Source organism: Hippocampus zosterae, chromosome 2 (genome assembly GCF_025434085.1).
Source record: "Hippocampus zosterae strain Florida chromosome 2, ASM2543408v3, whole genome shotgun sequence".
Classification (NCBI taxonomy): domain Eukaryota; kingdom Metazoa; phylum Chordata; class Actinopteri; order Syngnathiformes; family Syngnathidae; genus Hippocampus; species Hippocampus zosterae.
In genome coordinates this window covers 23,945,937-23,968,985 of record NC_067452.1, presented here as the reverse complement: position 1 = coordinate 23,968,985, position 23,049 = coordinate 23,945,937, and the positions used below count along the sequence as shown (strand labels likewise).

Here is a 23,049-nt window from a genome sequence, read left to right as displayed (position 1 = left end):
CTTTGCTCAACCATATTCAGCAGCACACTCTCAGTCATGGTGTAATGCTCACTGTGGGCAAACATCAACATGAGGATGATTAGATTCTAGCATGTTACGTTTTGCTTTGTACACCCCGTCTGAGGATAGCGGCAGTAGCAAGATGTGATGTGGGAGGATAATGTGAAGTAGAAATGGTCAACCGACGATTATGATTGATTGGTGACTGCTTAGCACCTTTTCCTTGGTTCAAAGACCAACTCCTGCCTTTTGTTCATGTACGTTATGTTAATTGCAGTCTTTCAAATAAATCGTCCTTGGATAAGTGTCAGTGTTTGTTGGTCAATAAGTGACATTTGATCAGGCGGTGGCCAGCATTCGTTGGTTACGACAACTCCAGTGAGGACAAGCGGTTCGAGGAATGACTGAATCAAGTAATGTTAAAAATGTCTCCTGTGTCTTCTCGTAGGATGCTTTTCAAAATGCCAAATAATGGAATCTTGAATCCTGTGTTACTTAAATTCTTCTTCTGTGTTTTCTACACTAAAATTTTGACTCACCCCTGACCTCCGAACACTTCCTCGTGGTTTGGGCACAGGTCGGCTGGACTTGGTCTCGATGAGCTCTGAAGCAGCGCCCGCTGGTAGGATCTGCTGCTGTTTGGTCCTCTGGGCCTGCAGAGCCAGCTGATAGGCCACCTCAAATGCTTGACCCAGTGTCAGGATGATCTCATAGGTAAGGTTCTAAGAGAGCGTGATCACAAAGGGTGCATGCAGGTTTACGTTCTGTGAATGAGACATGTCCGAAAATATTTCATTTTTTGCCTTAGCTGTCTCCACGGCAAAACTATGGTTTGAGAAGACATTTTGCATGCATTAAGTCAATAGCTAAGGGGTTGTTTGCCACTTTGTGTTATACTGATAACAGAATTGTATTATTCTTTCAAATGTATTGGGCACAAGGCTCAAAACGTGTTTTGCATTGCGGAGCAATTTGGCAAATCAATGACTTAATTTGAGGAGCAATATTCTCATATAGAGGCAATGTTTTTTTAAACAATAAAATTACAATATAAGAAACTAACAACTGGTTTCCTTTTTTTTTCATTTCTTGAATTCACATCATGTACTGCAGCAAATTATTTTCTTTCTAGAAAAATTTTAAGGGGGGCAATTTCAAACATAAATATAAATTTGAGTTTCAACTTTGGATTTATAAACAGAATTTTGAGAACTGTTATTGTGCAGACTTCAAAAATCCAAATTAAAATTCTGGACTCTATCTTTAAAAAACAACAGTATTGACACTTTTTACTTTCTCTGCTATTTTGCTTTTCAGTTGTTGGGTGTTCTCGGCTTTAATGCGATTCCAGCCAATCATCTGTGAAAAATGAACTTGAATACCCAAGCACTTAATTCCAGTGGAACACACTAGCCGAGTCTACCTTGGGTTTGCTGAGCAATCAGCATGGCTTCTCCATCCTCTTTTGTCATCGCATCATGAGAACTGTAAGTGTCAGAAATGGAGCTTGCGGAGGCCTTGATTAATGATTTAAGAGCAACTCCGCAACATGTTTAGCCGCACCATTAGCCAGCCGAAGCTCATTGCTAGCTTAAGCTTCGAGCTTGCCTCAACCTCTGACAACATGTACAGTAGTAGGTGATGTAAGCAACACGGCTGCATCCAGCCTAGCAAAGCTATTAGGGGCCGTGTCCATTGTTGATTCTCAATCCTGCTATTCAATGTGTTTTGTTGAGGCACAAAATGTATATTTTGCCTCATGAACTGCAATGTGAAATGGCTTATTTTGATCCTTGAAGCACAGAATGTTTTGCTCTGACCGGAGTGACTGAGAAAAGGGCTCATTTTTTTCTGATTTTCAAATCCTTGACGGCAGCCCTGCCCATAAACAATAAAGAAGGGGGAGCCATGCAAAAAAAAAAAAAAAAACACAACCGGGGTTATACATTTCCTTTCGCAGTATTTTGATAATATTATGATCGCACTGCGAAAAGAAGTGCCGGTTGTCATTACCACATCAACAGTGCTGAACACGTGGCAGTAGTGATGGCTGGTCTGCAAGTCCTTGGTGATGTAGGCAAATGTGCACAAGTCTTCCGGGTCCTGGGCTGCACATGAAATGTTACGGATCTCATGCTCTGCGATGATATTCTGCAAGATGACGAGAAAGAGGTTAGCTCAAACTCTCAAATGTCTTCTGAGTTTCTACTTATATGAATATATTGTCGTTCTATTTTGTAAATGTGAAACACTGTTGCACAGCAGGTGCAACAACCATTTTTATTTGGGGGGGGGGGCACTTTGGGAGCAGGATAGAAGGTGAAAAATACATTCAAAAAAGCATCGACGTCATGAATCAATTTGCATATATTTAGCCATGGAGGTTACACTCCAGCTTGAACATACTCCAAAGACTCAAGCCACTGGTCGGTTAACAAGTAGTTTTGGCACCAAAATGAGTAGTGAAGCTGGAACCAGTAGGTGTCAGTAGAAGACCACAAGCCCCCCCCCACCCCCCCTTCATAATAGCAGAGTTCACCACCACTATTTTATTGTGTCTCGAGTTACACTGAATAAAACTACTTGAATATTTGTGCTAAGTATGCTACTACCCAACAAAGCACTGAAATCTACAGTTACTCACCAAAAAGTCGACCCTGACCCAAGCTTCAAATTCACTTTTCAGATGAAGTAGCATAACCAATTAGCATAACTGACCTTGTTGGCTGCATCAATGAACTTCACGCCTTTGTATGTAATCGAGAGGATAATGGTGGGGACTTTTCTCATTTGCTCTGTTGACCTCTGGAAGAAATAGCCAAATACACAAAGTGATAAGAACACACGGTTTGGACTAAAATGTAGAACATGTTACCTCTTGCACTCAGATCACATTATATCATCGTACTGACCCGCATTTTGGCACAGGCATCCTGGGTGGACTCAGTGCCCCGTAGCTCCTTGATAAGCATGGAACCCAAGTACTGTAAAGAAGCCCCGATCTGATTGTGGTTTGACATGTTCACCAAACAGTCAAAGCCAGTCGCTTTGCTGGCAGAAAGATCGTAACTCACGCTGGCTTCATAAGCGCAGGATTCAAAGATGAGCTTCTCTGGCTGATGATGCCAGCTCTGGACTGGAGCATATGGCGCTGCCAGACTAGGTGGGCGAAGAATCAGACGGGATTCCCGGTGCCGCTCCTCTTGCCGTTCCTGGAGAGCAACAGCAAGACCTCTGGCAGGTGCTTCTTACTAACATAGATACCTCTGGAAGAAGAAGTTGCTGACAAACGCACATGTGATCTGCGACGTTCATTGCGATGCCTTTGGGTGACGTCATAGTTGTTATCTGGCACTCTCTTCCTCACTGGTTCCCCGGCGGGAAGCAGAGGATCCATGGACTGACACATGGAGGACTCCATTTGACCAAGTGATAACGAGGACTGGGATGCTGGGAGGTCTTGGCACTGCAGACAATCACACATACCGGTAATTTGTTGATGATCAACGTAAATACGGTAAAATCCTGTATATTGTATAATACCTTCCTGCAACATCTAACTAAAAAAGGTGGGGTTTTTTTCTCTGTACCTGTGTATAATACGGGACCCTGATTTGCTGCTGTCCATTATCATCATCTGGTCACATTTGTGTTCCTCTATAAAATAAGATGGTTGAAAAATGTCCTCTTTTTCAGTTTTAGTCAAGTTTCTCCCTTTTACTTCTCCTGGTTTGAAGAGACTGCCAGGGGGGTTGGTGGGGACAGGAAAATACATCCTTGAGTGTTGATTTGTAATGAGCCTGTCAAGCTAAGTACTGACATATACGAGCTCATAAACGCACCACTTATTTGTAAAGTGACATCACAATGACTGTAGTGATGTCATCGGCTAAAAACAGCACATTTGAGTTAGCCTGGTTTGTTACAAAGTGAACAGTGGCAACAGCACCTGTACCGGGCTGTCAAGCATCCAAGTGCGCAGAGTCATTTGTGTCAAACAAAGTGCCTTTGAAAAGTAATTTGACAGCGCGCCCCAGCGCTGCTAGCCACTTGGGCGTCCGGCGCTGAGCGCTGGCAACAGGCGCGGTAAATCCCCAAAAGTTCTGCATAATTAAGTCATATTTTGCAGTGACCTTAATGAATGTTTTTTTCATTATGCCATTGTGTCGCAGCAAGTAGCCATAATTTCTGATGGCAATGCCTCAGGGTCTGGAAAACAAGTCAAGTCAGCCATTACGCCGCAAAATGTTTCAAATGAAAACAAATTGAAAATAAAAGCTGACTTAGGCATTGATGTCTGTCCATTATTTGCCTGGGCATGGTTTATTTTGAAGATGGCATCCTACCATGTTGGCGGCGTGACGCATTGCATGAAATATTGTTGCTACAATGCCTTGGTACTGTCTAGCACTGGTAAACATCATAAGCTGAAAAATGTTTGCGTTATATTAACACCTGTGTATACTACTCCCCCTCGATTCTGGAATATTGGGGGGGGGGTGCATCCTACACACGGCAATTTACCACAATCAAACGAGCCAAGCGTGGCTTTGTGTACAGATTATAGTGCTTTTGTACACAAAAGGTTGTACTCACCCTGATCTGAGACAACCGCGGTGGCTTAATGGGAGGTTCTTCATAAGGCCTCTCTGCTAATGATGCAATAATTCGCTTCCTGTGACCAAGCAGTGTAATCTTGAGGACCTGGATTCAAGAGAGCAGAGAGACATCCAGAATCAGAAGTCCCAATTTCCACAAACCCGCATTGACACCCCTCACAATCCATGTTCATCAGGCTTAATTACGCACATTGACAATTTCCAGTTCCCAAAGGTTCTTGACACAGTCCAGAGAGCGGTAACCGCTGGCCAGGAAGTTATGGAGGTACTCATTCAGGCCCAGATTCTCCAACCAAGAGGAGAGGGAACTGCTGCCGTCACAGCCCAGTGCTTTCACCTGCAAGAAGCAAGTCATTCCACCACAGTCACTCATATGAATCGAAGCGAGACTGGCACTTCAGTCTCTGCAGGCAACTGAATGTGGTTTTTACCTTGGGCAGGGAACGTGCTGCATGCAGGATCTTCTTTCTGTGGCCTGGGTCTGAGATCCCAATCTCTCGCAAGTCCTGCTCCTCCATTACATTACTCCCCTGGAATGCCACAGAAAGAAAAGTATGACGTTGCTACAAGTAAATGTACTTTTATTGAGTTCTGTATTTTGTTTTTGCAAAATGAACTGCGAGCCTGTGGGAATCAAGATGTGATGAATGATGAATGAACTGACTCCAAAAGCAATGTGCAATAAAATATCTGCATACATTGCATCATCGGACAAAGCCTGAGGTGCATTTATAAATTCATTCATTCATTCATCTTCCTAACCGCTTGATCCTCACTAGGGTTGCGGGGGGTGCTGCAGCCTATCCCAGCTGTCTCCGGGCAGTAGGCGGGGCACACCCTGAATCGGTTGCCAGCCAATCGCAGGGCACACAGAGACGAACAACCATCCACGCTCACACTCACACCTAGGGACAATTTAGAGTGCTCAATCAGCCTGCCATGCATATTTTTGGAATGTGGGAGGAAACCGGAGCACCCGGAGAAAACCCACGCAGAACATGCAAACTCCACACAGGGAGGGCGGAACAGGAATCGAACCCGGTACCTCTGCACTGTGAAGCTGACGTGCTAACCACTGGACTACCGGGCCGCCCCATTTATAAATGTAATCGTGCAAATGGCTTTTCTCTGTCAGGGATTACATCAGGATATTGCTGTCTGCAGGTTGGGGTTTTCTTTTTTTTTTTTAACCAAAAGTATACTTTGACTTTTGCTGTGAGATTTATGTATTTCTTATCAATGATTGATATTTAGCTGATGGTACAATAATGTCATTGTTAAATGTTTTGTAAAGTGCTTTGTTACTGCTGCAGCTGTTGTGAACGCGCTACATAAATTAAAGATGTCTTGTACTACATTGTAATTGATGTCCTATGACAATGCTCAATGCAGACAATGTTTGTGTTAAGGTTGAGTAAAAGTTGTCCTTAAAATTGGTGACTTAGAGTAGTGATTCCCAACCAGTGTGCCGTGAGAGCTCCAACGGTATGCCGTGGGAAATTACAACATTTTACTTCATTGATGAGAACATTATTTATTCATTCATTCATTCATTCATCTTCCGTACCGCCTGATCCTCACTAGGGTCGCGGGGGGTGCTGGAGCCTATCCCAGCTGTCTTCGGGCAGTAGGCGGGGGACACCCTGAATCGGTTGCCAGCCAATCGCAGGGCACACAGAGACGAACAACCATCCACGCTCACACTCACACCTCGGGACAATTTAGAGTGCTCAATCAGCCTGCCACGCATGTTTTTTGGAATGTGGGAGGAAACCGGAGCACCCGGAGAAAACCCACGCAGGCCCGGGGAGAACATGCAAACTCCACACAGGGAGGCCGGAGCTGGAATCGAACCCAGTACCTCTGCACTGTGAAGCCGACGTGCTAACCACTGGGCTACCGGGCCGCCCATTATTTATTCATAACAAATAAAGTAGCTTTGTCCATTTATCTATGCCAGCAACCTATAGTGACAGAAAGAACCAATAAAACATTGAATCTAAATGACGTATCTATGCTCTTTTTGTGAACATTTTGTTTGGTGGAGTCTTGTGCGATTTTTCAAACTTCACAAATGTGCCTTGTCTCAATTAAGGTTGTGAAGAGCTCTAAATGTAGTAATGTAAAACCCTGGATATATTGACTGCTACTTTCAGCCAATCAAAACAAGAGCCTGCACTGCAGGGTTAGCATTGATCACTACTAAACGTGACCCTTGGAGAAAAAAATGTTAATTCCTTCTAAGTAAGATGCTCAAACTCCTTTCTGTCACCCAATGTCTGTAAAATGCGGGGGTGTATCATGAGAACAGTCAAAGAGACATTAGAGCGCAGCGAGCGGCTGACAGTGTTAAATGATCTATCTCTGGTGACACACACTGTACACCTCTGAGACCATGTGCCACATTGATGGATAGCACAAAAAGGAAAGGCATTGTAAATCAATGACACAGAGCATGCTCATGTGTCACTTGGTGTTGACGAGCGTGTGGGGTCGATTTAAACGACCTTATATTTAAGGGTCTTAATGTGAGTAAACCCCACACCCCATATGTTTTAACGGCGAGGAAAATGTATCAATAATTGAAATAAAATGTATTAGTCTTCTGCAGCAGGGCCCACCAACACGGTATCCGTGGCCTCCCAAGGATCTCAAAGACTAGCCCGTGGGCCTGTTCTCAAAATAGCTCACCACTGATGGAACATTGTGATTTTCGAGGAATGTTGTAAAAGTCTTCGTTTGAAGACGTGAAACATTTATTTGAAGACGTGAAACAGTCATTTCCAAGCAATAAGGTACTTTCTCCCTCCAACAGTGGGAACCAACCAATAGAGTCTGCATGTGCCCAAGCATGACGGTAAGTAAGGCCTTATGTCAACGCTAGATTTAGGTGGGCATTTATTCTTAAGTGCCAATAAATAGTGTGGCATTGCTTTTTAACAAGGCCTTTCACTGTGTCCCTGCCTTCACAAAAACACTTCTGAGGAAAGAGGCTGTGGTCTGGGCAGAGACTGCAATGATCTCACTGGAAGAAGATTGGGGGTGGGGGGTGGGTGGGAAATGCATGAATTAGGAATCTTGCTGCACACTGACAGCTACAATCCGTTACTAAACCATTGTAGCTTTTTTTTTTGTAGGTCATTTTAAGATCATTCAAGTGAGTTTTTGCTACTTGACTAATCAGATCCTTTGATGGGAGCCCTGAGTGTGGTTTTGAAGTACCCAGAAAGTTAAAAAAAAAGGCGTAACATCTTGTCGCCTGCCATAGCAGCCACTGTATCAGAGCTAGACAGCGGGGGTTTTTTCCACATAAAGAGTAAAAAATGTTTTTATGAAGAGAAATGTTCTCTGTGCAGAAAACAATCAGGTAGTTTAAATCCTTAAGTCTGTGTTGTAGAGGTATACTGTATATTAGATATATACTGATCATGTTGAGTGAGCAAAAAAGCAAAACAATTATGGTTAGACAGCAAATTAAAAAAAAATGTGTTCACTCAATTCATCCGTCCATACAAAAGGCTTATCCTGACGAGGATCGCGGGCGTGCTTGAGCATATCCCAGCCGATTTCGGGCTGTAAGCACTGAACACCCTGAACCGATTGCCAGCCAATCGCAAGGCCTCCCTCAAATCATTCAACCCCAATGTGACAATTTAAGCAACGATATCTCTTGATTACTTCGGCTTACTTTCTAAATCATCAACAATCCATGAGTATTGAAATGTATGTTTTAATCTACAGATTCCAACAGGGAATTAGTGCTGGGGAAGCATTAAAAACATTCAACGAAGAGTAACTTTGAAGTATTGCTTGCTGTTAATAACATTATAGGGGGGAAGACGGAATTCAAAAGGAAAGAGGATTAAAAAGAAATGAATGCAAATCTTAATGTACACATCAGAGTGAAAGTAGACAACTAAAGCACACAACCTTCACATCCTTTCCCAACCCTGACAGCCACTCTTCGAGTAAGTATGACATTTTGATTTACAGCAGAAATAGTGTGTCAGTTATTATTTATATAGTGTGTGCTGCGCTAACACAAATCCATTCCATTGAAAAAGTGTTTTGATGAAACTGATTCAGGTCGATTGCACAGGTTACTCCATACCTTTCACTCATATTTGATCTTTTCAATGCTCTGCCTGCCAGCTACCCTATTAAGCATTTTCTTTCTCTGTCACTGTCAAAATTCATACGTCACTTAATTGAGATCACTCACTGAACAGAATCCTCTCTGAGTCATTAAATTCATATAACAGACAAGACAATGACCTATGCAGCCGCGAGAAAATGATGCAGAGGACAGCATTGTTACAAGGACTCAGTTTGAACTTGAAGCGAATGAACGGCAATGTAATTGTGTTGACAGGGTGCCAGGGCCCCAAAAAAAAGTTCAATATGAAATGAGACTTTACAAGGACAACAGGCACTCACCATGTAGTGAAGGTCATCGAAACCATTGAGGAGCAGCTTGCTTTCGTACTGAGGCAAACCCACCAGCTCCAGCCAGTCTCCAACAGGCTGCTGCAGCAGTCGGACAGCGGCACCTGTCGACAGTGGGACACGCCTCAGGAGCGAGAAACCATTCAGCCGGTAACAACGGCATATGGAGGATGAGATGTGACATAACCACATCATCTTTGACCAGCACTTCCGAGCACACCGGCAACAGGATGATGAAAGAGACGGTGTCCGCTGCGGGCAGGGGGCCATCTCCTGTGGGGCGGCGGCGACTGAACCACAGTTTCCAAAGACGCACCCAAGTACTCCCGTTCTCATGGGCAAAGACGATTGTGAACTTGCTGAGATCTTTTTGACTACCATTGAATCAGTCGTTGCTATGATACAGATTTTGGGACATGATAAAAAAAATTCAGGTCCTAAATTTTTGGTTCGTCAATGGGGAAGGTTCAGGAGAAACTGCCAATAATGCTCATTCATGACTGACAAAGATCAACCTTGCTCACCTTAAAACCCATCACTCATCACAGAGTGGCGATCACATTAGCTAGTGAAATCTTAGCCTACCACCTGGATGGGGTTGGACAGATTAGGACATATTAGCCTTAAATGAGATTACAGTATGTCAGTCATCCTCCTATGAACAGATTGAACCTTAAGTATTAAATGGAAAAAGTCACATTTACGGCTTAAATTTGTCCTTCTTCCTTGTATAGATCCAAGCACGCTCGTGATAATACTTGAACGTCATCAGACAAATCCATCAATGCAAATGCTCAGAAACAAACACAATTTATCCAGTCAAAGGTAGAATTAGTCACTTGGACATCAGTAAAAGCAGGAAATACGAATGCAATCTCATGGGAGATGCTAATTCAGCAAATTTATACCAGACTCCACCCGTCTCTGCTCAGCGAATGGAACTGATGTTGAGGTAGCGTCTGTCTTCTTTCCTGGTGGCTGCATGTGATGTCTCCCTTCCCTCCAGATCAACTCTCTCTCTCTCTCTCTCTCTCTCTCTCTCTCTCTCTCTCTCTCTCTCTCTCTCTCTCTCTCTCTCTCTCTCTCTCTCTCTCTCTCTCTCTCTCTCTCTCTCTCTCTCTCTCTCTCTCTCTCTCTCTCTCTCTCTCTCTCTCTCTCTCTCTCTCTCTCTCTCTCTCTCTCTCTCTCTCTCTCTCTCTCTCTCTCTCTCTCTCACTCAATCCTTGAATGTTACTCTTTCAATCTTAGCCTTGCTTCTTAAAGCCTGCAGGTGGTGATGTTTGTGTCGATGGGAGCAACCACATCCTTTAGAGACCCTGGACACCCTCATTATTATTAAGTTTGACTTCTTCTCATTCTGGGCTATTTCACACAACACCCTTTTCACCCTGACAGAAATCACTTGATCTGGCATGGGGCCAATCAAACACCAGAGTTCCCCAGACAAAACTAAAGGGGCGCAAACCTGGTCAAAATCCATCCGAGAGCACCTTCTGCTTGGGTAAAAGCTTGGATACTCAGATAGAAGCTTGAGACTTGAGCACACAGCAGAGCGAAGAGAGAAGGTGAGCAAGAGAGAAATGTGGCACCGACTGAATGACTGCAGTGCTCTCATCTTTCCTCAAGCCTACAAAGAAAGATGAGCTCATCCCCTGACATACGTAATGGTTAATATTTAAACAGCTCACTCCTGTACGTGGCATAACAAACAGGAGGTCTAGAATGACATACTGGTAGGAGGCTGGAGAGTACAGTATTTGTTTTGTCAATATACCGTATTTTCCGTACTATAAGAGGCACGTTCAATGAATGGCCTATTTTAACTGTTTTCATATACAGGGGGTACTGCATCATAAGACGCAGAGAATAGAAGAGCTCATCCGCCACTACACACCTGCCAGGCGCCTCAGGTCTGCGGACCAGACATTATTAGAAGTACCAAGAACTAAATGGAGGCTCAGAGGGGATCAAGCATTTTCCATTGCTGGTCCCTCTCTCTAGACTCCCCACTGAACATACGGCAAGCCCCCTTGATGCCCATCTTTAAAACCCACCTTAAAACTCACTTGTATTCTTTGGCGTTTGACTCAGCATGACTCAGATTTGATCTTAGTTTTACTGTTTGGTGCCTTCTACCATCTTCATTACTGATTTATTGCTTTATTGTTGGATATATTATATGTTGTATATATTGTTGTATATATTTTAGTTGTGATGGCTGTTTGAAAGTGCTCTATAAATACAGTTGAGTTGAGAAGCCACAATCATGGCTGAACTTGCGTTATGCATCCACTAGATCAGTGGTTCTTAGCCTAGGTTCGATCGAAGCCTACGGGTTCGGTGAATCAGTCTCAGGGGTTCGACGGAGTCTCTGCCATGGAAGTTAAGACACACCCGACTCAACATCGCAATTAATTATGATATGCCCGCTTGGCCATTACTGGCTGCTTCATTTTGTGCACAATTTAAAAATGTATACTTTATACTTATACTAATTGTATTTACTTTTTTCGGTTTTTAATAAATGTGTTTTTATGTCTTGAATTTGTAAAAAAAAAAAATCTGATTTGTATTATTCACTAATGAAGAGTTCGGTGAATGTGCATATGAACTAGTTGCGTTTGGAACCTCAAACAAGGTTAAGAACCACTGCACGAGATAGAGCTATGCAAAATGGAATACAATACATTACAGCTTAATTTATACAGAGCTTTCACAACCACTGCAGCTGTAACAAGGCTATTTATAGAACATGAAAAGTAGTCCAAGAAATCTAAATATTGATCCATATATAAGGTGCATCGGATTATATGGTGCACTTTCGACTTTTGAGAAAATTGAAAGCTTTTAGGTGCGCCATTTAGTGTGTAAAATAGGGTAATTTGTAGGGAGGGCTCTGGCAGACCTGATGAATCTGTAAACCGCAGGATTGCTATCCTCTTCCTAAAGTAATGCCAATTTTACTGTCAATTACCTGCGTTTGAATTATTTGAGTACAGTGGTACCTTTACATTTTTCAAGATACTAGCCATTGCTCTGTTTTTTTTTGTCTCAAATTGCGAGCCAAAATTTCACTTTGAGCTCCACTCACTCCACTACTACATGGCGGCAGCAAATTTTACGCCATACGAAAATTGAATATACAGCTCAACTGTACTTCTCTTCTTTGTACCAACAAAACTTGTAGAGATGCACTCAGATTTATTCATCTACCTATACAAATTAAATGTATTTTCAAAATATACCAACATTGAAAGAAAATTGTAATCTTACAAACAGCTGCAACAGGTTTGAATAATTGTTGAGGTCACTCCGTTGGAGTCATGGTTGTACTGTACCTGGTGTAGCGTATTGCTGATCTCTGGAAAAGTCAATGCCAGCACCAATTAGCGTCATGATCTTCTCTATCTGAGGACACAAGCGCAAGAGAGACATCAGTACCTGGAGGATCTATCGCTGTTTTCTCCTCCACCATCCACCAAAAATATCAACAAGATGCCCACATGCCAAAAAAAAAAAAACACCCCAAAACAAGTAAATAAATAAATAAAGGATTTTAAAAAAAAAAGAGCCTCTGCATTTTGGGTGAGAAGACTGCTTTTATCACCTTGACTGTTGTGTTCTTTCGGCTGAGAAGATGCTGCGTGTCCATTGTAGGACTCATAAAAATGTATGTTATATTAAAAAGGCACAGATGGTCTCAAAACAGGAAAAAAACTTGCAGAAAAGAGGACCAGCATAAGCCTTTGCAGTGTGTCCATGCATCGCTACACGATGCATGTGAAATCTTCCAGTCGTCAAGCACGATCATGATCCAACGGTGCTAAGAGCTTCTGTAAGTGACACTTGTTTACGATTTAATAAATAAGCAACTATTTTTAGACCCACGCCAACCCTGTTTCCTCTCCTTTGCTCCTCTGTTAAAAGAGAGCGAACTGTGCAAACTTTTGTAAAAACAGAAGGGAGACAGCTTTCTGATTTGGAAATCATTCAGTCACATCATTACGATAAATATTCCAAAAGAAATCACTAAAATACACAACTGAATTTTCTCAATCTTTCACGACACTGTTAAATTGCATATAGAATAACTTACAATTTGTACTTGATGTAGATTTTCTAATGCTTCGTAAATCTAAAATAAACCAAGTCATTTGGAAAGTCCAGAGGAGGAAAGGGAAAGATTTAATGCAAAATATTATAGGAAAATAAAATCAATTATCGTAATTCCAAACACATCCATGAATAAGTCAAAGAAACTGATCAAAGCCCCACAAAATGATTCCTCTGCAGAAGACAGGACCAAATACCAAGAGGACCATAAAATATTAAAAAGGATCGCCATCTTACGCTGTCATAGGAATTAGATCCTGGTGGATTTGTGCTGGGAGAAGACATCAGTTTCTGCTGAGAGAGAATCCACACTGTTTTTTATCCTTCCCAAACATACCTACACTCAGGTGTACCAAGTCTTAACAACAATCCTTTCCCCAAATGGGGTGAATAAAACCGCACATATAGAACATTGTGCAAAAAAATAATAAAAAGCCCTTGAACTTCATAAGGGAGTGTTGGGGGGCAACAGAAAGGAGAAGCAAGGGTGGCCAATGTGTTTTTGTGCTGCACTAAGACTTAAAATGAGAGGGGGGTGCATTGGGGGAAAGTCTGCCTATGAACAAGGACATACAATGGGTGGGGGCAAAAGTCAAAGGTGAGGTCGAGGTCAACAGCTGAAAAGCCCGCCGTGGCAAGGGATGGCGAGCTTGGGATTAAAGAGAAGGAAACACATTCATCAAGCTTTTCGCAGTCGGACTGCTGTTAGGATGACTACACAGCATAATTTAGCTGCTACTTTGTTGCTTATTAATAGACTCAAATGACACAGAAAGCTGAGATTCAGGCACACAACAAGCAATAGGTGAGTTTAAAGCGAAGGAGGCTTTTCCGGGTGAAAAAAGGTTGTCTCTGAGAATGCCCGAACCAGATAGCCTCAAATCAGCAAGTTGGCAGAAACACAGGGCTTGAATGCAAGCTGTGGACTAACTAACGACATTGTCAAGGGGAATGAATGCATCGCAGTAGCAAGCGGGTGTCAGCACCTCAATGGCACAGAGGGGCAAAGCGCTGCCAGCAATCCCATCAACTAGTCCAATGTCACGCTCACTATTTTAAAAACAAGGTCCACATGAAGCTACACACAGCAGTCGGTGGCATGTCAATCATCCCAAATCAGTTTGGTCCCGATATAGTTTGGCTCCACACTAAGGATAGAATAAACAAACTACGCTCGCTTTAGTCCAAATACGGTAGGTTTAAGCTTTCTGCAGTGTGTTCCAAATATATATATATATATATATATATATATATATATATATATATATATATATATATATATATATATATATATATATATATATATATATATATATTATTTATATATATATATATTCTGTATACCCCCCATGAGTTTGTAAATCTTTTCAGCACCAAATTCAATGTTTTGTTAAAAAGTGGAAGACATTCATTAAAGACTTGCCTGTCTTTATTTGTCTTGCCTCATTTCCCACATGATGGATCACATTCCTTTCTGAATAGAAAATACATTACTCAATTTATTTAATCAATTCTTATTAGATCTATTTATTTCTTTATTTTTTAGGTCGGAGAAGGCAGGGGTAGGTTACAGCACCGTGCTTGGGGTGTCAATAATTTTGGAAATCAAAATGTAGTATGTATAAAAAGTTTCAGCAAAAGGATTTTCGATCCTTTGGAATCCAAAGAATTATTCTTGCGTACGAATTCTTTTTGAGAGCAAAGATCTACGACTTGCTTTGGCCCAACACGAAGCTCCAATCGAAACAATATCAAACAAATTAATTTTGCGCAAAATACTGCAGCATCGACTTAGAAAAATTAACCTTCGGCCCGAAATCAATACTCACAAAAGCAGGCTTCATATATCAGGTCTTACGAGTGACATTCAAAAGTGACGGGTGTGCAGAAAAGAAGTGCCCCTTTTCCTCAGCCTTCCTTTCTCTAGTCCCGTCTGTGCTCTTCACATTGTGTCCTTCCCGGATTGTCATCTTAAAATCCGATCCCATTGACGGAGCCGAGCCCACGTTATCATGCACGTTACATACCAGCGCACACACTTTCGGAGTGCCTGAGATAGGCCAAGACCTCATGAAAGTCAAATATGCGTGTCTTTCAACCACAGAATGCATGAGTGTATAGCGCCAAAGCACAAAAAGATGTGAGGGTGGGGGGAGTTGTAGGTGTGGGAAAGATGGGGAAACAGAGTGTGTGTCTGAATGTGTATTTTAGCAAATTAGATGAAAAAGACGTGAAGTGATGTGTGCCTGCCTTCAAACCTACTTGATAGCGTGAGCGGTTGCTGGAGAAGGAAACACGGCGTAAAGGAAACAATTTGGGGGAGGATTTTCATTGTGTCTTATACTGAGGAACATGCAGACTGTGTTACAGTCATTCAAACTTCAACTACAACCAACACTCACTTGGCTGTTACAACCTAATCAAAGGCTGATTTTGGAATGGGCCTTTCTGATCAAGGAGAAGCACCGCTGCAGGAATGTTTCAGCTCACTGGCATATGCCCTTAAGAATGGGGCAAATAAAATGTTTACAATTTCAGAACAATCTCAGTTTGGGTTGCTAAGGAATAACAAATAATATTTTATCATCATTGGATTGAAATGTTATTTGGAGGATAATCTGATTTTGCCAGTGGGATTGCTAAAAATGCATCTCTTTAATCTCAGTAATTAATTTTACCAAACTTCAAAGTGATACATTTGTGGCTAATCGGCTGACCAATCCTGAAAGGACACAAGGGGTTTCAACTTTGGACAGAAGGTGACAAGACACTGTTGTGTTTGTCCACTCCATTTTTTTTTCATTTTCCAAACACCTTCCTGGATGATAAGGTAAAAAAAAAAAAAGTAAAAAAGCTAATAGAAAATCTTCAATGAATAATTAGGATAGTGTCCGAAACCTTGACGACACGAGTCTGGCAGTGTACGTTCCTCTGTGAAGCAGTCACTAATTAGCGGTGAGGAAAATAATAGCTTGGCTAAAAAAAGAGGCAACCAGGCAAACAACGTTTAGTGATCACACCTTTGACCCCACAGCCTTGCAATGAAAACTGTTCAATACGATTCAACAAAGAACTGTACTGATTTAACATTTGACCAGAACTAACTTAAACATTGTGTGGCGCACTCCATTCAGAATGAATACCGGTAGGGTCCTTCCTTGGATAACATCCACAAAACTGAAAACCCTCATACATTTGCAGAACATGACTGAAAGTCTGACAAGAAGAAGAAACTTCAAGGGATCCATGAACTGAGGCCAAATCTTACGCAGGTTGCTAAAAAACATTGATATGCAGTAAAACATCTAATTATGTCAAAATGTTCACTGAATTTGACACCGGAAGCACAATGTAGGCTATGGCGCCTTGACGTTGTGACAGGATTTCAACAAAGAGCTCAAACAAGAGCACTTTTGGGATTACAACAGTTTGAGCAAACACTTCATTGACACACGGAGAAAATCGTATAAAGCATGTTGACAAATTCAACATAGTTGAATCGGATGGAAAATAAGAGTGCCCGTACGGATACATGTTTATGTTCTATGTCAGCTGAGGTACCAAAACTGCATTTTTAAGATTTAGGAACAGCTTTGAGAATGGCACGTTCAATGTCAACTGCGGTGTGTTGGCATTGCTCGAATGGTGCTCTGTGCAGCGGGAAGCATATGCAAATAGAAGTGAGCGTAGCTGAAGGAAGATGTGCCCCTTCACTCCTTTTTGAATCTTGATTTACAAATCTCCGTATGTTGTCTTAGTTTCTCATCTTCTCTCCGGGTTTATTCCCGTATCCTTGTTCTGTCTAATCTCCTCCAGCACAGACTGAACATCAACATGCTGTTGGAGGGAGGGGCTGTGTTTGGCTCTGAATAGAAAGCAACACCCTGTTAACAACACCCTAGAAAAATGACAATGTAAAGAGATCTAAATTCAAAGTTGTATTACAACTAAGAAAACATTACGTTACCATACAAGACCATGGTTATGGCTTATCTTCAGGGCAACCTGGCAAATAAGAGAAGCTTTGTACATGGTGGTGGTGGTGGTGGGGGGGGGGGGTGTTCATGGTTCTTTGCTACACTTTTACAACACGTCTGATACTTTCCCCCGAATGAGTGAAATGATAGTAGTCACTCACTGTCTCAAATGTACAAATGTTAACGGTTAGCATTCTCTGCTTTCACAGTTGATCAAATTCAGCATCACTGCATTCAGCCAGCATTTTTAAAATGTAACTTTGTTCAAGGCAGTGGATTGATACTTTTGGATGACCTTTTTTTTAATGTCAATACTCACAATGGAACATTGAACTTACCTCATCCCATTCTGAGGTGAATGACGGCGATTTCTCAAGCCTTTTCTTCCCGCTGCTACAGTTAGAAACAGATTCACTTCGGTTGCCCAGTCCTCCGTCTTCCTCATTCGGAGGCGACACAAGCAGATCTGAGTCCGACTTGGAGAGGCTGCGGGCCAGCTTCAGGTCCCCGGGAGGACGCATCCTACCAGACACTGCCCCAGAGTCCCTGGGCTCCTTGTTCACAGTTGCATAAATGGCCTTTGGATCACAGTCTGTTAGGATGGAAGCCATACTGGGACGGCTAGGTGGGCTTGAAAGGGCTTGCTCTTTCACTTTGCCTCTTGACTGCGACTGGCTCTGACCAGGTGGCGAGACACCTGGAATCCTGAACGGCTCCTCACGGCAATCAAACACTGGCGACGATCCGTGCAGAAGTCCAGTAAACTGCTCTGGGATACCTGCACCCTGATCTGGGCTGAGCTGGGAGTTATCTAGACGAGAAAAAAACATCACAAGGTCAGCAAGGAGGGGAGAGTTGTTTGGGGCGACTGAAACTGGATGGAAGACCGAGCGTCAGATCCTTAGGGCAGGGCTCAAAAGAAACCGCCCGCCCACACAGGCGCTGAAACAGTTTTGTAATTGTTTCCTAGCAGGGGTGATGGAGAGAGGTGGGAGTGGAGGGGGAGAAAAGTTGGAGAAGACAGGAGGCACGTGTTTGCGAGAGAAATGTCAAGATTCCACAGCCGCTTTGCAGCAAGCTGAGGACAGGCTGGTGGTGCCGAACGCCTGCATTCTGTATGTGCTTTTATTCTCTATGGGAAACGTGACTGGCTGAGTCCGTAGGCTCACTTGTCTGCTGTTTCCTTTCGAGGGCTTTGCTGCATGCACACACGCATCATTCAGTATAAAACGTAGACCAGAAGGGAAGTGAATGCGTAGACTTACCAAAGGGGGTTCTCCACTTTAAAGAGGGCGCCTTCACCAACAAAAACAAATCCTTAATGTGACTGCATAGCAAGTGCAATTAAAAACAATTCGATTTTCCTCCTCCCTCCCCACAGGAATTTCGGCCACATGAGCCCGCTTTCCTCCATTAAGTCCACCACACAGCTTGGCTTTGCTTTAAAGAGGCCTAAACACGTTTTCCCGCCTGACTTCGTGTATGCACGGCTGTGTTGTGTGCGGCCGTCTGCTCGTGTGACGAGAATCTCTCTGTGTTTTCTGAATTCTAATTCTGGACTCGAATGAAGCTCAGGAATGGAAATTTGAATCTCTCCATCCTCAGTGGCCAGACCGGAGGTAATTAGCACAGTGACACATGCAGAGAGAAGGGAACGGACTGTCTCTGTCAGGGTCATGAGGTCAGGGTGTTTGGTGACTGGGAAACTGGGGCAGTGGTCACAAGAAAAACAGTGGAACAGTGGAGGTCAAGTCAAAAAGGACAACCTTGCATTGCCTTCCCTGGAGTCTGCCCACACCTTGAACTCCTCCTGTTACGCACTGCCAAACACTTGAACTTGAAGTGTGCATGTGATAAAAGAGGTGAATGGTTGTCAGGATACTTGCCAAACTCAAAGGAGTGTGAACGCCGTCTGAGCACATTGATCTGCTTTCTACAATGTCTCACCCGGTGAACCCTCTCCAGGATCACGACACTTTCTTCCTTTGCTCTTCACCTACCTTTTAGAGAGCACGACTCGATATTATTGCAGCTCATATGCTGCAGATTAGGTCACTACAGATGTGAAATACGTGTTTCCTTTGGCACAGCAAGCATCATGTTTGACGAATGATGTCATGTTTGGTTTGAAGAAATAGCTGCACTAGTGCCAACTAGCATTTCACCGCGCCACACTTCCTGACTGGACTTAGCTTGTGAGCCCATTTGTTCAGGTCAGCTACATGCCAGTTGCTTTCATTTTATCTGCAACACGATGTGTGCTTCTTCAACATATAACTGACCCATTTTAATCTGTGCCTTCAGTATGCTCCTATTTTTCAGCGGTCGCTTGAAGTTCAAGCAGAGCAGCAAGTTCCTTCAGGGAACAATATTGAATATTGTGTCTGATGATAAACACAACATTCGCTGACCACGCATTTATCTTCCACCTGCCCCATGCTGAGCGTACAGAGGGCTGGTGCATGGGACGAGTAATCAGATCTGCCAAACACACGGCAAAAGTCACGCCCACATGAGCAAAATGAAATATTTCGACTGAGACAGCTGCTTTGGATTACAATATGGCAAGTGAGTTCTGCCTTTCATTTGCTGGTATGTGTGAAGTTGGGAAGACCACGGTGTGACAAAACGTCTTTTGTAGTCTTCAGTTCAAATTGGAGTAGGGCATATAAATTAATTGAAACCCCCTCAAAAAATAACAAAAATGACGATTCCAAGTCATAGACCAAAGTCTTGGAAATCACCTCCAATTAATTGATGAATATATCACGGCTTTTGAGAGGGATGTCAGATGAAACCCATTTACAGCTTTACCTCAAAGGTGATTTACAAGGGGACCTTTTATGGAAGATTGACTTTTTGTTGCTTGTGGACAAAGAGTTGGGTCTCTTGGGTGAACCACAAGCCGTGAACTGTGACATGTGAACCACATATATCTGAGTTTATGAGCCCATTTTTACAAATGTGTCAATGCTGCTGCATCGTGATCCAACAGTGAGGATAATATACATAATAACCAAAGTCCACTCATAGTTTCTCTGTCCATGAGTAGCTAGGCTGTGAAAAGAAGCACCACTTTTAAGCCACGGCACTATTTGTCTGAAACACTACTGGTTCAAAGTCAAAATACCAGCAGAGCTGCATTTTGATAACTTTTTGATATTTTGTGACATGGGCTGCATTTTGCTAGCTTGTGATGACAGCACACGCAGCGGAACTTAAGTTCACGAAGCCCCTCTTCATGAACAAATGTAGCCTGGTTTACAAACTAAACTTCAGTTTGTAAACATTCACAGTATCCACACAGAATGCTCCAGTAACGCTTTCTCACCGCGTACCGGTAAATTTTCCTTCCTCCATGAATGAATGAAACGTTCAAGTGATTGTGTTTCGAAGGAAACCCCACAAAGTGTCACGGTTCCAGCCGTTTCCAATGAGCTCTCATTATGAGGGCTGGGCCCGCACTTCCATGCACTGGTTTGGTTTTGGTCGTCACGGTAACAACAGCCTACTACACATTTGGCTCCATAGTTGAGCAGATTAATTAAAGGAGCGTTTGGATGAAATACGACTCTCACCTCAAACCAGGCTGTGTTCCAGTACACTAAAAAGAATGAGGTGTTTAGGGTGCCATCTATTCATTCATCTAGTCATTTTGTCTTACCAGATAAAAATTGTGTCTACTCTGCTAAAAAAGTGGAAAAACGTGATTGACTTCACAATGAGTTAATGGTTATAATTTTTACCTTCAACGCCCATATTAAACAAAGTTTACAAAAGCAAACACCGCTAAAATCTTGCTCTTACGGAAAAGGATAAATTCATAGATTAAATTATATGATACAACTGTGCTCATGGATTAAGAAAGCAATAATTTGTTAAAAACATTTCGATTTTACCAACGAAATGAGTCTCATTCATTACCTGCTAGAGATTATCACTCAAGTCTACACGGACAAGCCAACCCCAGTCTGCTGTTCCAATCCATCAGCCGTGCATACCCTGGCAGGATACAATCTACAGTATTTGGCTGAAACGCTTGGTTTGCAATTTTAATAGCAGATTATCCCTGCTTTCATTTTTCTTCACAACACAAGCAGCTAGCCCAAAAGCAATTCCCTTAAAAAGAGCACTAATACATACAGCCCTCTCCCAAGAGGGAAACATTTGTTAGGTGCAAAAACAACGAGCGGACAAGAATAGCTTCATAGCTGAAATTGGGTAACCTTTTCTGTTGTGTGTGTACATGTATGAAATGAAGAGTCAACCTTAAATACAGCTAAGGTTAGCATGCCTTTAAGATGACCGCAGATGCAGTGTCTGAATGAAACTGAAATTTTAACTGTCCTACACAAGGACTGCTAAATGAGTAAACTGGATCGGTATTAGGAGATACCGAGTATGAATTATTACATTCTAATACTGTATATATACCATATCCAGTACACACACAAAGCTCACAATGGTTGATGCTGTGATCCTGTCGCAATGCTATTAATTAAATATGCATTGTATGTAGAAGGCTGCACACAAACAAATGAAAGGATTACAAACCAAAACAAGGACGTACCGGTACTTTCCTTGGCGGAGGTGGATGTAAGTGTCTCACCTTCTAATACTCGCAGGTCCACTCGTCCTGAGGGATGCAGTGTTTCTTTTGTCGAGTTTGGTGTGCCAGAGTTATATAGGGTGTTGGATTTGCACTATAATGTAACACAGAGCAGTAATGGTCAGTTTAATTCCAGCCATCCAAAAATCCTATGGAGTGCACAGTTTAAGCCAACTTGTCCGCCTCATGTTGCATCTGGCCAACGCCACATGCACCAAATTATCAAAATTGAAAATTAAACATAGCAAGCAAAATCATTGACAGTTCATAATTCTCAGGTTACCCAGGTGATGACATGGCCAATATCCTACTTGGTTTTCAAGATGTTTGGAGTGCATTTACAACACAGGGCTGTGTCAAAGTAAAAACTATTTCCTGTAAACAGTCATCGTCTAGCAACGTGACCGTGTTATTCATTGTAACTTGTAAACACAAATTCAAAATATGGAACGCACATAGCAGATCATTTCTGTTTGCCAAAGATTTACAAGTTCGACATGGATCTTCTAAAGGATTTGGCAGTTTTCAAAAGAAAACAGACATCGACAACAAAATTACATTTCATACATACCTGAGGTAGGACACTGTTGGATGACTGGATACATGTGTTTTCATCTGAGGAGGAACCATATGGATGGATTAACTAGAAACCCATTCTGCTTTTGTGAGTGTTTAATGTTGTGTGAAAGTGATGTATAATAAAAGCATGATTAGTGTATGGAGACATTGAGCAATACATCTGACAGGCTCTTGATTCATCTTTCTGCTAATTAAAGGACAATGTCTATGCAGCTGTGATGATGAGGTGGATTCATGAAATCGAAACTCATCCATTCATTTTCTTGCCACCTTAAGGGGAAAATTGCAAAACATTAATCTTTTGGGCAATGACCGAGGTTTCTATTGAAAGGAAACGGTCCGAAATTGATCCGATGTAATCTAATTAAGTATAATGCGCTTCAGTTGAGGAGAGTTTGCTTGACATTTAGGCTCCCCGGATTATTGAGAAAGGATCTTCACTGATGCCGCATCAATTTTAGACTTCACCCGTCGGTTATATGAATATATTATGACAGCTCATTATATGTGCGAAGATGACTATGGATGTTTGTCAAGGAACATTATATCACATTATCACCTTTATGAAATTGAGACTCTTGGCTTGGCGGTGGGACTTTGGTTTGGGCAGTTAGTAACAACTCATATGTGTGGTCCTCCTCCTCCACAGCAGTCTCTCCTCGCTCATCAATACTGCTATTAGTAAAGACAGCCTATGCAGAGCACA

The 23,049-nt window shown here is 42.4% G+C and overlaps 1 protein-coding gene across 9 annotated transcripts in view; it reads right to left on the bottom strand.

Moving 5' to 3' along the window:
- LOC127595577 (ankyrin repeat and SAM domain-containing protein 1A-like) overlaps positions 1-23,049 on the bottom strand; it is a 58,615-nt gene that overhangs the window by 3,077 nt on the left and 32,489 nt on the right. For 5 of the 9 annotated variants that reach the window (XM_052057175.1, XM_052057177.1, XM_052057179.1 and 2 more), the window contains 16 exons: positions 22,903-23,035; positions 22,336-22,379; positions 21,765-21,858; positions 17,494-17,966; positions 13,416-13,472; positions 12,404-12,473; positions 9,057-9,169; positions 5,051-5,149; positions 4,810-4,956; positions 4,597-4,704; positions 3,296-3,466; positions 3,075-3,212; positions 2,913-2,984; positions 2,719-2,805; positions 2,014-2,151; positions 540-722 (listed from right to left, as the gene is read on the bottom strand). In XM_052057175.1, coding sequence (XP_051913135.1) covers positions 540-722; positions 2,014-2,151; positions 2,719-2,805; positions 2,913-2,984; positions 3,075-3,212; positions 3,296-3,466; positions 4,597-4,704; positions 4,810-4,956; positions 5,051-5,149; positions 9,057-9,169; positions 12,404-12,473; positions 13,416-13,472; positions 17,494-17,966; positions 21,765-21,858; positions 22,336-22,379; positions 22,903-23,035 — 2,127 coding nt within the window. Of the gene's footprint in view, positions 1-539; positions 723-933; positions 1,829-1,890; positions 2,152-2,718; positions 2,806-2,912; positions 2,985-3,074; positions 3,213-3,295; positions 3,467-4,596; positions 4,705-4,809; positions 4,957-5,050; positions 5,150-9,056; positions 9,170-12,403; positions 12,474-13,415; positions 13,473-17,493; positions 17,967-21,764; positions 21,859-22,335; positions 22,380-22,902; positions 23,036-23,049 lie in introns of those variants that run through there. The other 4 variants (XM_052057178.1, XM_052057184.1, XM_052057176.1 and 1 more) reach the window with 3 other exon arrangements.